General features: G+C 36.8%; 1 protein-coding gene across 1 annotated transcript in view; it reads left to right on the forward strand.

Moving 5' to 3' along the window:
• Positions 1-10,807: 10,807 nt before the first annotated feature.
• The window catches only part of LOC145715065 (cullin-4B-like), a 103,537-nt gene continuing 99,160 nt past the window's right edge, over positions 10,808-15,184 (forward strand). The window contains 2 exon segments of the mRNA XM_081794646.1: positions 10,808-11,025; positions 14,688-14,803. Coding sequence (XP_081650772.1) covers positions 10,818-11,025; positions 14,688-14,803 — 324 coding nt within the window. The 5' untranslated portion in view covers positions 10,808-10,817.

Below are 15,184 nucleotides of genomic sequence, written 5' to 3' on the forward strand. Positions count from 1 at the left end.
GTATGGCTTATTTCACTTAGCATAACACCCTCCAGTTGCATCCACGTTGCTACAAAAGACCATATTTCATTCTTTCTCATTGCCACGTAGTATTGCATTGTGTATGTAAACCACAATTTCTTTATCCATTCGTCAGTTGATGGACATTTGTGCTCTTTCCATAGTTTGGCTATTGTTGAAAGTGTTGCTGTAAACGTTGGGGTACAAGTGCCCCTATGCATCAGCACTCCTGTATCCCTTGGGTAATTTGCTAGCAGTGCTATTGCTGGCTCATAGGGTAGATCTATTTTTAGCTTTGTGAGGAACCTCCACACTGTTTTCCAGTGGCTGCACCACTTTGCATTCCCATCAACAGGGCAAGAGGGTTCCCGTTTCTCCACATCTTCTCCAGCATCTCTAGTCTCCTGGTTTGTTCATTTTAGCCACTCTGACTGGCGTGAGTTTGTATCTCAGTGTGGTTTTGATTTGTATTTCCCTGATGAGGAGCGATGTTGAGTGTCTTTTCATGTGCCTGTTGGCCATCTGGATGTCTTCTTTAGAGAAGTGTCTATTCACGTTTTCTGCCCATTTCTTCACTGGATTATTTGCTTTTCGCGTGTGGAGTTTGGTGAGTTCTTTACAGATTTTGGATACTAGCCCTTTGTCCGATATGTCATTTGCAAATATCTTTTCCCGTTCTGTTGGTTGCCTTTTAGTTTTGTTTATTATTTCCTTTGCAGTGCAGAAGGAACTGTTTGTTTGTTTGTTTGTTTGTTTTTGTTTGTTTTTGTTTTGTTTTGTTGTTGTTGTTTTTAAAACTCATGAGGTCCCAACTGTTTATTTTTTATTTTAATTACCTGCCCTTTGGCGATGTGTCAAGTAAGAAATTGCTGCGGCTGAGGTCAGAGAGGTTTTTTCCCTCTTTCTCCTCTAGGGTTTTGATGGTTTCCTGTCTCACATTCAGGTCCTTTATCCATTTTGAGTTTATTTTTGTGAATGGTGTGAGAAAGTGGTCAAGTTTCATCCTTCTGTGTGATGCTGTCCAGTTCTCCCAGCACCATTTGTTAAGGAGACTGTCTTTTTTCCATTGGATGTTCTTTCCTGCTTTGTCAAAGATTAGTTGGTCATACATTTTAGGGTCCGATTCTGGAGTCTCTATTTTATTCCATTGGTCTATGTATCTGTTTTTGTGCCGATACCGTATGCTCTTGATGATTACAGCTTTGTAATAGAGGCTGAAGCCTGATATTGGGATGCCTCCCACTTTGGTTATTTTCTTTAATATTACTGTAATATTAGGGGTCATTTGTGGTGCCATACACATTTTAGGATTGCTTGTTCTAGCTTAGGGAAGAATGCTGGTGCAATTTTGATCGGGATTGCAGTGAATGTGTGGATAGCTTTGGGTAAGTGTTGACATTTTAACAATATTTGTTCTTCCAATCCATGACCACGGAATGTTTTTCCATCTCTTTGTATCTTCTTCATTTCCCTTCATAAGCTTTCTATAGTTTTCAGCATACAGATCTTTTACATCTTTGGTTACGTTTATTCCTAGGTATTTTATGACTCTTGGTGCAGTTGTGAATGGGATCAATTTCTTTATTTGCCTTTCTGTTGCTTCATTATTAGTGTATAAGAATGCAACTGATTTCTGTACGTTGATTTTCTATCCTGCAACTTTGCTGAATTCATGTACCAGTTCTAGCAGACTTTTGGTGGAGTGTACTGGCTCTTTTATGTAGAATATCATGCCATCTGCAAAAAGTGAAAGCTTGACTTCATCTTTGCAAATTCTGATTTGTGCCTTTGATTTCCTTTTTTGTCTGATTGCTGATGCTAGAACTTCTTACTATGTTAAACAACAACAGTGAGGGTGGACATCTCTGTCGTGTTCCTGATGTCAGGTGGAAAGCTCTCAGTTTTTCCCCACTGAGGATGATATTAGCTGTGGGATTTTAATAAATGGCTTTTATGATGTTTAAGTATGTTCCTTCTATGCCGACTTTTCTGAGGGTTTTTATTAAAAGGATGCTGTATTTTGTCAAATGCTTTTTTCTGCATCGATTGACAGGATCATATGGTTCTTATCTTTTCTTTTATTAATGTGATGTATCACATTGATTGATTTGCGAATGTTGAGCCAGCTCTGCAGCCCAGGAATGAATCCCACGTGATCACGGTGAATAATTCTTTTTAGATGCTGTCAAATTTGAGTTGCTAGTATCTTGTTGACAATTTTTGCATCCCTATTCATCGGGGATATTGGCCTGTAGTTCTCTTTTTTTGCTTGGTCTCTGTCTGGTTTAGGAATCAAAGTAATGCTGGCTTCATAGAATGAGTCTGGAATGTTTCCTTCCCTTTCTATTTTTTGGAAAAGCTTGAGAAGGATAGGTATTATCCCTGCTTTCAAAGTCTGGTAGAATCCCCCAGGGAAGCCATCTGGTCCTGGACTCTTATTTGTTGGGAGACGTTTGATCACTGATTCCACTTCTTTGCTGGTTATGGGTCTTTTCAATTTCTTCCTGTTTGAGTTTTGCAAGTGTGTGGGTGCTTAGGAATACGTCCATTTCTTCCAGGTTGTCCAGTTTGTTGGCATATAATTTTTCATAGTATTCCCTGATAATGGCTTGTATTTCTGAGGGATTGGTTGTAATAATTCCATTTTCATTCATGATTGTATCTATTTGAGTCATCTCCCTTTTCTTTTTGAGAAGCCTGGCTAGAGCCTTATCAATTTGTTTATTTTTTTCAAAAACCAACTCTTGGTTGCATTGATCTGCCCTACCGTTTTTTGAGATTCTATATTGTTTATTTCTGCTCTGGTCTTTATTATTTCTCTTCTCCTGCTGGGTTTGGGGTGTCTTTGCTGTGCTGCTTCTAGTTCCTTTAGGTGTGCTGTTAGCTTTTTGTATTCGGGATTTTGTCTTGTTTCTTCAGATAGGCCTCGATAGCCATGTTTTTTTTCTTCTCAGGACTGCCTTTGTTTGCTGCATCCAAAGGGTTTGGATTGTTGTATTTTCATTTTCATTTATTTCCATATATTTTTTAATTCCTTCTCTAATTGCCTGGTTGACCGATTCATTCTTTAGTTGGGTGTTCTTTAACCTCCATGCTTTTGGCGGTTTTGCAGACTTTTTCCTGTGGTTGGTGTCAAGTTTCACAGCCTTGTGGTCTGAACGTGTGCTTGGTATGATCTCAAGTCTTCTATACTTATTAAGGGCTGTTTTGTGACCCAGTATGTGATCTAACTTGCAGAATGTTCCATGTGTACTCGAGAAGAGACTATATTCTGTTGCTTTGGAAGGCAGAGTTCTAAATATATCTGTCAAGTCCATCTGATCCAATGTATCATTCAGGGCCCTTGTTTCTTTATTGATCCTGTGTCTAGATGATCTATCCATTGTTGTCAGTGGAGTATTAAAGTCCCCTGCAATTACCACATTCTTATCACTAAGATTGCTTATGTTTGTGATTCATTGTTTTATATCTTTGATGGCTCCAGTATGCGGCACATAGACATTTATAATTGTTAGCTCTTCCTGATGGATACACGCTGTAATTATTATATAATGCTCTTCTTCATCTCTTGGTACAGCCATTAATTTAAAGTCTAGTTTGTCTGATATAAGTATGGCTACTCCAGCTTTCTTTTGACTTCCAGTAGCATGATAGACAGTTCTCCATACCCTCACTTTCAGTCTGAGGGTGTCCTTAGGCCTCAAATGAGTCTTTTGTAGACAGCAAATAGATGTTTGTTTGTTTGTTTGTTTGTTTGTTTGTTTGTTTGTTTTTAATCCATTCTGATACTCTATGTCTTTTTGTCAGAGGATTTAGTCCTATTACATTCAGTGTTTATTATAGAAAGATATGGGTTTGGAGTCATTGTGATGTCTGTAGGTTTCATGCCTGTAGTGCTGTGTCTGGTACTTTGTGGTCCTTGCGACATTTCTCTCACAGAATCCCCCTTAGGCTCTCTTGTAGGGCTGGTTTAGTGGTGATGAACTCCTTCAGCTTTTGTTTGTTTGGGAAGTCTTTTATCTCTCCTTCTATTCTGAATGACAGGCTTGCTGGATAAAGGATTCTCAGGGGCAAATTTTTTTTTCTGTTCATTACATTGAAGATTTCCTGTCATTCCTTCCTGGCCTGCCAAGTTTCAGTACCTAAGTCTGCCACCAGTTTTATGGGTCTCCCTTTGTAAGTCACAGCCTGTGTAACCCTAGCTGATTTCAGAATTTTCTCTTTATACTCGTATTTTGCCAGTTTCATTATGATATGTCATGCAGAAGATTGATTCAAGTTACGTCTGAAGGGAGTTCTCTGTGCCTCTTGGATTTCAATGTCTTTTTTCTTCCCCAGATCAGGGAAGTTCTCAGCTATGATTTGCTCAAGTACACCTTCAGCCCCCTTTCTCTCTCTTCGTCTTCTGGAATTCCTATTATACGGATATTGTTCTGTTTGATTGCATCACTTAGTTCTCTAATTCTCCCCTCATACTCCTGGATTTTTTTCTCTCTCTTTTTCACAGTTTCCTCTTTTTCCGTAATTTTATCTTCTACTTCACCTATTCTCTCCTCTGCCCCTTCAATCCATGCTATGGCCGCCTCCATTTTATTTTACACCTCATTTATTGCATTTTTAGCTCCTCATGACTATTTCTTAGTCCCTTGGCCTCTGTAGCAGTAGATTCTCTGCTATCCTCTATGCTTTTTTCAAGCCCCGTGATTAATTGTATGACTATTATTCTAAATTCACTGTCCGATATATTGCTTAAATCGTTTTTGATCAATTCGTTAGCTGTCACTACTTCCTGGAATTTCTTTTGAGGAGAGTTCTTCCATTTTGTCATTTTGGGCAGTCCCTGTGGTGGCTCCCAACTGCAGTGCACTTCCCCTGTGCTGTCGGGAGTAACTTGTGTTGGTGGGCGGGGCCACAGTCAGACCCGCTGTCTATCCCCAGCTCACTTCTGGGGACACAGTCAGACTGGTGTGTACCTTTTCTTCCCCTCTCCCAGGGGCAGGACTCACTGTGGAGTGGGGTGCCCCTGTCTGGGCTACTTGCACATTGCCAGGCTTCAGTGGGATCTGGCGTATTAACTGGGGTGGATCCACGAGGTGCACAGGGGCAGGCGGGGCAGGCTTAGCGCACTTTGCTGTCAGGGGTTCCCTGTGGGACGGGCCCTGCAGCACCAGAAGAGAGGCAGGCCAATCAGAGAGATGGATCCACAGAAGCACAACGTTGGGCATTTGTGGGTGCAAGCAAGTTCGGTGATGGAAACTGGTTCCCTTTGGAATTTCGGCTGGGGGATGGGAGAGGGACATGGTGCTTGCCAGTGCCTTTGTTCCCCACTGAGCTGAGCCCTGTCTTCCTGGACTCAGCAACTCTCCTTCCTGGTGGCCTCTCGCCCTCCCCGCTCTCTGAGAGCAGAGCTGTTGACTTTTAACATTCCAGATGTTAAGTCCTCCTGGCTGTCAGAATGCACACAGTCCAGCCCCTCCACTTTTGCAAACCAGACTCAGGGGCTCTGCCTTGCCAGGCAGGCTGCCCTCCACTGCCCGGGCTCCCTCCCACCAGTCCGTGTAGCACACACCGCCTCTCCACCCTTCCTACCTTCTTCCTTGGGCCTCTTGTCCATGCTTGGATCCAGAGAGTCCATTCTGCTAGTCTTCTGGCGGTTTTGTGGGTTATTTAGGCCGATGTGGGTGGAATGTAAGTGATCAGCAGGATGAGGTGAGCCGAGTGTCCTCCTACGCTGCCATCTTCCCTATTCCTCCTAAGGCTGGCTTCTTAAGATTGTATGCCTTTTCTTGATCCTACCACCAACCAGACGTTGGGCTAAAAAAACTTCTTTTTTGTTTTCCGAAAGGCATGATGCTAAATTCCACTTAGTGGTTTGGTTCATTGCAGTCTGTAGAGTCAGAGCTCCGTTCTGCACATACTCAATTGTTGTCTGCAACGTATGGTGCTCTTATCGGGAGCATACACAGGAAGCCGGCCACTAGGTGGTGGGTGGGTGTGGGTGAGGTATGCAGAGGCTTGGTGGTTCCTTTGGGCCAGTTGAGGATTTGTGGGTGAATCATCACCCATGAGCATTGTTTCTTGATAGAGTCTACGGTGTGGTCAATAGAATCCACATCACTTTAATACCTTCAGTGTTCTGTCATCCTGCCAACGTTTTTCCAAACAGCTCACCAAACAGCTCGTGAATCAGTACTCTGGATCAGATGAAAGAGAAATGAGGCTCTTTGGCAGTATCCCACAAAGTTGGGGAAACTGAGTATATACTCCCATGGTTTCATTCTTTTCTTGGTCTTACACTGAGTTCGTTGGGGGAGAAGAGATATAATCTGTTCCTCTTACCCTCTCTAATATATCCAAACTTGTGTTTCATTTGTTTAAGTATGTGGTAGAACTTTTTCTCTGGCCTTCCATAAATGTTTCTTTCCAGTGATCACTTATCTAAGACAGTGTTTTTCAGGGTCCTGAACTTCAGCTAAAGCAGTTCACAGGACACAGACTACAGCCAGGTCTGAGGTCTGTCTGCATATTGCCTGACACTTGGTTAATCAAGACCCTCCTGGGTCCCTTGATATATGGTGGGGGATCCAATGTCTCTTACAGAAGCACTTTTGTGTATGGATAGATGCCAGTTTTTTTGTGAATGAGGGAAGAGAACAAAACCAAAAGATGACTTATTCAGCCATGATGTTGATGTCAGTCCTAACCACTTTTAAATGTACAATTCTGTAGCATTAAGTACATTTAAAATGTTGAACAACAGTAACCACTATGCATTCACAGAGTTATTTCATCATTCCAAACAAAGCCTACGTACCCATTCAAAATAATTCTACAAACTGATAAAAAGTAAAAAAAAAAAAATTATAAATATATATATATACAGAAGTTACCCTTGATACAGATACCCAATGACCATTCACAAGGGAACATTTATAAAGACTGTGAAGTTCACTTATTCTGGAATCTTTTACACGAGGTAAGTGGCTGATAGTCCAAACTATGTCTTTTCCCACCTTGGATAAGTCAAACTGAGAACCAGTATTAGTACTGTTTTGTCAGATTCTTTTGTGGCCAAAGAGTGTAAGACTAGAGTGCGGTGGAAAGATTAATGAATGGGTGTTTGTGTTGGTCTACTAAAAAAGGTTGGATCAAAATATCCTATTACTTAGGTGGCAGATAATTCGATTATAGTAAATCTGACAGAGCATGGAGGTAAGATATTCTGATAATATCAGCAAGCCAAAGAGGTTATGTAATTGTGGCAGTATATAACAGATAAAAGAACCTGATAAGATTCCCAAAGGATTAAAAACTTGGTTGTAGGATTTCTGGAGAGTATGGGCATATATACGATACATAGAAAGAAAAATCAAGTTTCTACCTAACTATATAATTAGTACAAGGTAGTATAGTTGTTTCTTGCTCAAAATCATGTTGCAGCTTACCAACATCTGTTAAAATTGGAAGCGGAAAATATACATATTTTAGATTTTGTTAAGAGGAAGCGAGAGTTTTACCATTTATTAATTATACAAAGAAGAGGAAATGGTGGTGTCTTTCTTTTGTTTGGATTCTGAGGAAAGAGACAGTTTAAGTGGCATTTTATTCTCCCTTTGACCTGGTCAGAGAAGAAATGAAGCTCACTATTTAGAGCAATACATTGCTTTACTGAAAGTAAGTTAAGGTAAATTGTTGAAAATATGAAAATAATTGTCCAAGGATAGAAACATGTCTATCCCTGACTGGAGAATACTGTTGACTCACTGTAACCTTTATTTAAATCTTGCAAATTCATCCTTCTGGAGAACACTCATTTACGGAACTCTCTAATATCTACCTCTATCATCTAAACATAAAGAAGATCAATAGGTCATTGTTAAGGGACATTAATACTAATGGTTTAAGATAGTAGCCAAACATTTCTAGTAGATTTAAAGCAAAATCAGTTGTTTTACAATCTGCCCCTTTTTTACTCTTTGTGAATCATCGGGATCAGTATTTCAATCCGTCTTTCTTAAGGCTTAATGATTCACTTCATTTAGCAAATGTTGATTGTAGTAAGTAGTATTCTATGGAATGAGTATGTACATGGTAATAGAAGACACAAAAGTGCTTATGAATCTCATATTTCGTACTGCCTTTGCTGTCATAATTTTTCATCACTACATGTAAAAAAATCAAAGTTTTTCTACAGTATTGTAAGAACAGGTAAATTTTCTTCCATCAGACTATAAACAAAAGTAACCTATTTATCTTTCTTGCACTTCTCTCAAGTTCTAGTGAAGAACTGAAATAATTAGTGTTTCTACACCTCATAGGATTGGCAACAACATTAAACGAACTAACTTCAAGGAAGCACTTAATGTAGTACTTGGCACTGTGTTATTGTTTATTATACTAAGTCCTCTGTAGCTACAAAGGAGAGTGGGCCTGAAGGCATTTAAATAATTGATAGAATTGTTAAGGTTAGTAAAACACACACACACACACACACACACACACACACACACACACACACACAAATGAGTTAGGTGAAAAAAGGTAGTCAAAAATATTTTTTTTACAAATTTATTTAGATTCCAGTTAGTTAATATAATGTATAATATTAGTCTGGTGTACCTCATAGTAATTGAAATATGTTTGATAAGTAAATGTCGGTAGTGGGCATATGTCTAGTTAAGGTTTGTTTAAATGTATTAACTTTCATTAATTTAGAGGATTTAGCAACACAATGTAGCAATATAAAAGGTGAAAGTACCAGTTACCAAAAGCCATTCACAGATGTGCAAGGGGGAATGGAATAACTCAGAATATGAGCTAAGCCTTACAGCAAAATAGAATTAAGAAGAGAAATTCATTTTCATCTATGCATCTACACCAAAATTAATAATGTTCACTTTATGCATTCTACATAGAGGTTAATTTAAATAAAAGTACCAGGACTTACAGCATAAAAAAACAAACAAACAAACAAACAAACAAAAAACTAATCAGAAAAAAATAATTCCTTCCGTAGGAACTTTATAGCTTTAATAAAGCTGGTTAACGGTTATTTTTCCCTACATCGTCATTGACAGCTTCTGACAGCTTTTATACATTGCTTTAAAGGCCGTGGATGGAACGGCTTGACGAGTTGGCCTCCCAAGGAAAGGATATACAAGATTGATACATTTATGCTCCACATTCAGATTACTTAAATAACTGCATACATTTGAGGGCTAAGCGATCTACTGCAATCTGCTAAGAAAAATGTTTTTTTTCCACGCAGGGTTAATTGATCTTGTATTTCTCTACAATATCTTTCTCCGGACATGGCTCTAGCTCCTTTTCTCTTTTGCCTGGCAGCGCAGAGGGTAGTTGTGCTATGCAAGCGAACGTCATAATCAGAATTTTGGACTCCGTCATTTCCGGTGGAGACATCTTGAGGTGTCGCATCGCGAGACGGCGAGGCTGTGGGGGACGTCAAGCGTCGTTTCTGAGTACTTTCTCCGGTTTCAGAGAGGCAAGTACTTTGCACCAAACAACCAGAAAATGTGTAAATTATTACTGGTTTCTTATGCCTTGATCGTAAGGGTGCCGTGTTGCTGTTTTAGTTCTAGCAGTCAGGAGGCTTCTAGCGTCGATTTTGTAACCGGAATTCTGTGTGAATGTATGTTGCCTATTTCTACCATTGCGTCTCTCTCTGTCTCCCTAAACTTCTCTCATGTTTTTCCGTGATTTCGGAGGGATATCCAAAATATCCATGATTTTTTAAAGTCCCTGTTTATTTGTGCCTAACTCATTATGTAGCGTAATTTGCCTTGCTTTTTATTTTCTTTTACAGGCTTTCCCCTTCATTTTCTTACATACCTCTTTTTGACTTTGTTCTTACCTTTAATCCTTCATTAAACTTAACTCTTTCCACCCATGTGTGTGTTTTTATTTATTTTATCATTTAGCACCTTGGGTATCCTACTTGCTAGATTTTCTGGACCTTTATAGTGAATGTTCCATGAGAGTGCAGAGCTTTGTCTCTTATTTGCTGTATATTACAAACGTCTGTATAGCTAACCGTGATGTAAAGTGGTACAGAGTAAACAAATGTATTATATTCTGGCTTTTCTGGCTTTCTGTACTTCACTTCTTGTCTCATTGATTTCTGTCTCTTAGCTGTTTCTGTGGTTTGTGTTTGTGTTTGTGTTTCTTTTCCCCCCTCAGGTAAGCTCTGTGTTGCAGGAGGTTGTGAAATATTCTGATATAGGTGCCTTGTACGTTTTTTTTTTTTCTTTTGCAGTTTGTATTTACATTGTGTTCTCTTTCTGTCTCCCTCTTTTTCATTTTTTCCCCTCTGTTTCCCAGTTTTCTCTTGTTTTCTAATCTCTTGTGTTTCCTTCCCATGTTTGCCCTTGCATATTCCAAAACACTTTTACAACCATTTTGTCATTTGCCACTATGCTGTACTGAAACTCACTTCTTACTTCAGCAGTCTCACTTTTTCCCTTTGTGCTTGGTTACTTTCCTCTTTTTCTTTTGACGATTATTCATTTTTTCATTCTCTTCATTTTCACAATATTTCATCTCCTCATCTGGTCATTAGTGTTTTGACTATTTCTCAAGAGATTATGACTACCTGCTGATGGTCTCCCTGCATCTGCTTCCATGTAGTGTTAAGAAAAAAAATGAGTAAAATATAGGAACAAGGGTCAGGAATATTACTAAATGCTCTTCGTGTTTGTCTCCTTTTGCTTCTTTTTCCTGTCACCAAAACTTCTTAAGTCTTCTACTAGATAAAATTATAAACTTGAATTTTCTTGGATTTCATAGGACTTAATGTGAAAATGCCTCAGGAAGACTCATCATCATCTGCAGCTGCTGCTGCCTCTCAGAAACAAGAACAACTTAAAAACGGAAAGTTGATAGTTTTCTCTGTGGCTGCAGACCATCACAACAATGACTTCACTAAAGCCCCAACAACTCTGTCTAGTTTTGCCAGTAACATGCTTGGCACTGGCTCTGTCAAGAAGTTGGTAATCAAAAACTTTAAAGGTAACTTAATGATAATTTTTTTAAGATTTCAGTTTTAGCTTTTCATACCCTGTTGCTGCTTTTTTACTTTAAATTCAGAGAGATACAGTTAATATTTTTCGAGGTAGTTAATTTTTACAAGATTAGGAACATTGATTTTACACTCTGAAGACCTGAATCCTGGCCCCAGTTTAACCATGGAGTGACTCGAGACCTTTGGAAAATTACTCCACTCTTCAGTACTTTGTTTCTCTCTAAAGTACATTTATGCCCTCCCTTACTGTTTGAAATACTCTAGGTTGCCACACCGTTGTAGAATACATTCTCTTCCATCTTTTTAGTGAGTGGATCTGTAATATTACTGAGAAAAGTTCTTACATGGGGAGTCCAAAGGCAACAATTTAAATTTTTAATAAGTTACAGAACAGGTGGTAAAAAATTGTGCATTTGGACATAAACAGTGAAACCATAATAAGATCCTTTATTAGGAGTAGATTTTAAATTTTGAAGAGATATTAATATAAAAATTAAAACTCATGATAATCATTGGTTTTTCATACAATTTTTATAGAATTAGCGTAATTTTTCATATAATATTTTCATATCGAATTCATAAAACAGAATCCTTACATGGTATTTTGGCATTTTATAAACCAATGTTTTTGGTATCTTGTCAAGATTCTCATTTTTTAGTTTACAGGTTTTAAAGGGCATATTCCAACCCCGTTGCCATCTTTAGTTGTCAAGAAAAAAATTAACTTTTTAAAATTTTAATTAATATTATTTAAAAACTTTTGAATTCAGTTATTTTCTGCTCAAAAAATAGTTTTGTAAGTAAATATCAAACAATCCAAAATTTATGAATAAGACCTCAGATTTTCTAGAACTTTTCAAAAGTAAATGTTTGTAACATTTTGCCCCTTGGTGTTTTGCTTTTTACCTTTTCGCCTTATCCAGAACCTAGTGCATGCTAGATTTATTATGCAGAAGTTTGACTTTAGATTGTTGAAGTTTCAAAAAGCAATCTTACTTTAGTGGCCAAGTAAGATTTCAAATAGCATGAATTATTTGAATTCATGTTATACTCATGCATTGTTGCATAGATTGAAAAATTTACTTTTTCCAATCTTTTTTGGTATATTTCAGCATTAGGGTGAATTTAAGGAACTGAAATGCTTTGGTCTGTGCATATGTTTTTCATTGTTTTAGTCAATATTACTAATTTGATCTGGGTTCTCATACTCAGGGCAGAGCTATATCAAGTATCTCTTAAAGTTATTTAAATAATTTTGACTGTTTTTTAAGTTTATTTGTTTTAAGACAGAGAGCACAAGCAGGGAAGGGGCAGAAAGAGAGGGAGAGGGAGAATCCCAAGCAGACTTCCCACTATCAGCACAGAACCTGACACAGGACTCGAATTCATGAAGCATGAAATCATGACCTGGGCCAAAATCAAGAGTTGGAAGCGTAACCAAGTGACCCACCCAGTTGCCTCTACAAATTTAATACTCCTACGTAAAGGATATACAACATTTGCGGTTCTGTCTCATGTATTAAAATACTACAAATAAACTTAGAAAATATTCTGTTTTAGTGGGATGGAATATTGAAATAGTTCTGTAGATCATCATCATCCGATATCTGACTTTCAGGTGTTTTTGCTAACTTTTTTATATAAACTAGATTTGAAGCAACACTCATATTCCTTTTTCCGTGACATAATTAATAATGCTTTTCAGATTTTTAAAATAACTCATTTATTTCAGGGTAAAGTTTGTATTAAATTCTGCATAGAAGAAGGAATGGTTACCATCTTGGATAATAGTAAATTTTTTTGAGAGAGAGAGAGTGAATGTGGTACAAAGAAAAATAAACTTAATATTATATATATATACACATATATATATATGTAATTATAATTATATAATATATATTATATATAACATAACTTTGTGTATTTTATATATAAACCCTAATATATATGTTAATATATATTATATATAATGACTAATATAATCATATTAATTATATTAATTATATTATATTAAACATAGTGTAAATTTAGTTATATATAATTATTAATGGATATTAATAACTAATATATAATATATATTATATATAATGTAATTTTATATATATTATATATTGGCCTATATAGTTTCCCTTCCGAAGGGCCCACATCTTGGTTTTGATTGTTTTCTACCTCAGTTAATTTGTGCTTAATTTTGTATTATTTTTCTTCTTATTTTAGATTCACTTTATCTTTGCCAGCTTCTTAAGTATAACCTTATCATTTATTTGCAAGATTATTTTTGTTTAGTAATTTAAACATAAAAGTTTCTTGTTTTTTGTTGAGACTTTCTTTTACAAATTTTGTGCTGATATTTTTACTGAGGAGAAATTCACAAAGAATAAATTGGACGTTAACTTTTAAAGTATACAGTTGTACACTTAGCACTTGACGGTATTATGTAACTACTGCCTCAGTTTAATTGTGAAATATTTTAATAGGTAGAAAATGAAAACCTATGTTCACAAGCATTATGATCTCTCTGCCCCATTCCTTTTCCTTTCATTTCTGTCCTCTCTCTACGAGGCAGTCAGCTCTCTGATTTCTGTCTTTATAGATTTGCCTCTTCTGGATGTTTCATTCTATAATCTTTTTTGTGCCTGGCTGAGTTCAGTTAGCATAGTGTTTTTGAAGTTCATTCAGGTTGTAGTATGTGTGAATGCTTCATTTTTATGGCTTAAATAAAATCCTATCATATGGATGTACATAGTGCCATGAACATTTATATACACTATTTTGTATGAATACCTGTTTTTAATTCTTTTGGATATACACTAGGAAGGGAATTGTGGGGTCATATGGTAATTTTATGGTTAATGGAAGAACTGCTAAATTTTCCACATTCTCCATACAATTTTATGTTCCTACCAGAGAAGTATAAGCGTTCTAGTTTTTCCACATCCTCTAAAAAACTTGTTATATCCTTCCTATTAAGTATAAAGTCGTATGTCATCATTTTGACTTGTATTAATCTATTACTATGTTGGGCAGCCTTTCATGGGTTACTTGGCCGTTTGTATATGTTCTTGAAAGTATCTGTTCAAATCTGCTGCCTAGTTATTAATTGGTTGATATTCTTTTTTGTGGATGAATTGCAACAGTTTTTTTTTTTTTTATTCTGGATGCTTCATGTTTACCAGTTATTAGGAAATATTTTATTGTATCCTGATGGTTGTGTTTTGCTTTCTTTATTCCTTACCTTTGATCCACAAAAATTTCACATTTTAACTTAATGAACCCCAATACATTATCTTCTGTCACTTATGTTTTGGTGTCATGTGTGAATTTACTGCAAGGTCCAAGGTCACGAAGATTTATCCCTTTGTTTCTTACTAAAAGTTTTATAGATTTTGCTTTCGTATTTACATTTATGTCTTTGATCCATTTTGAATTGTGTTTTGATTATGACACTGACTTCGTTCTTTCATATGTGGGTATCTTGTCGTAGTACCATTTGCTGAAGTGACTATTCTTAACCCACTGAATGGCCTCAACAAGCTTTGTTTAAAATAAATTCATTATATTATAAATGTGTGAGGATATGTTACATGTTCTAGTATTTTGACATTGTCTCCCAAACAGTTAATGCTATAAACTTTCATTTATTTATTAGATAAACCCCTGCCACTGGAAAACTACACTGAAGAAACATGGCAAAAGTTAAAAGAAGCTGTACAGGCTATCCAGAATAGTATCTCTGTTAAGTACAGCTTGGAGGAACTCTATCAGGTGTGTGTTACTTTTGGATACAGGTATTCACTAATCATAATGGAATCAGGGTTTATAGTAATAATTGAATTATAATTCCTTGGATAATTTTTATCATCATGCATCGTAATCATGGGATCTACCAAGATTACAATCATGCAGTACACTTTGTGTATTTATGTTTGATTGATTTACTTAGTTACAATTATGTTGTGTATAATTTTGTACTTTTATGCATATATTCTTATTGTTCAGGGTATTTTATTTTATTTTATTAATTTTTAAATTTTAAATATAATTTATGATTAAGTTGGCTAACCCACAGTGGATGCAGTGTGCTCTTGGTTTTGGGGGTAGGTTCCTGTGATTCATTGCTTACGTACAGCACCCAGTGCTCATCCC

The sequence above is a fragment of the Panthera onca genome, chromosome Y (assembly GCF_046562875.1).
Source record: "Panthera onca isolate mPanOnc1 chromosome Y, mPanOnc1 haplotype 2, whole genome shotgun sequence".
In the NCBI taxonomy this organism is placed as follows: domain Eukaryota; kingdom Metazoa; phylum Chordata; class Mammalia; order Carnivora; family Felidae; genus Panthera; species Panthera onca.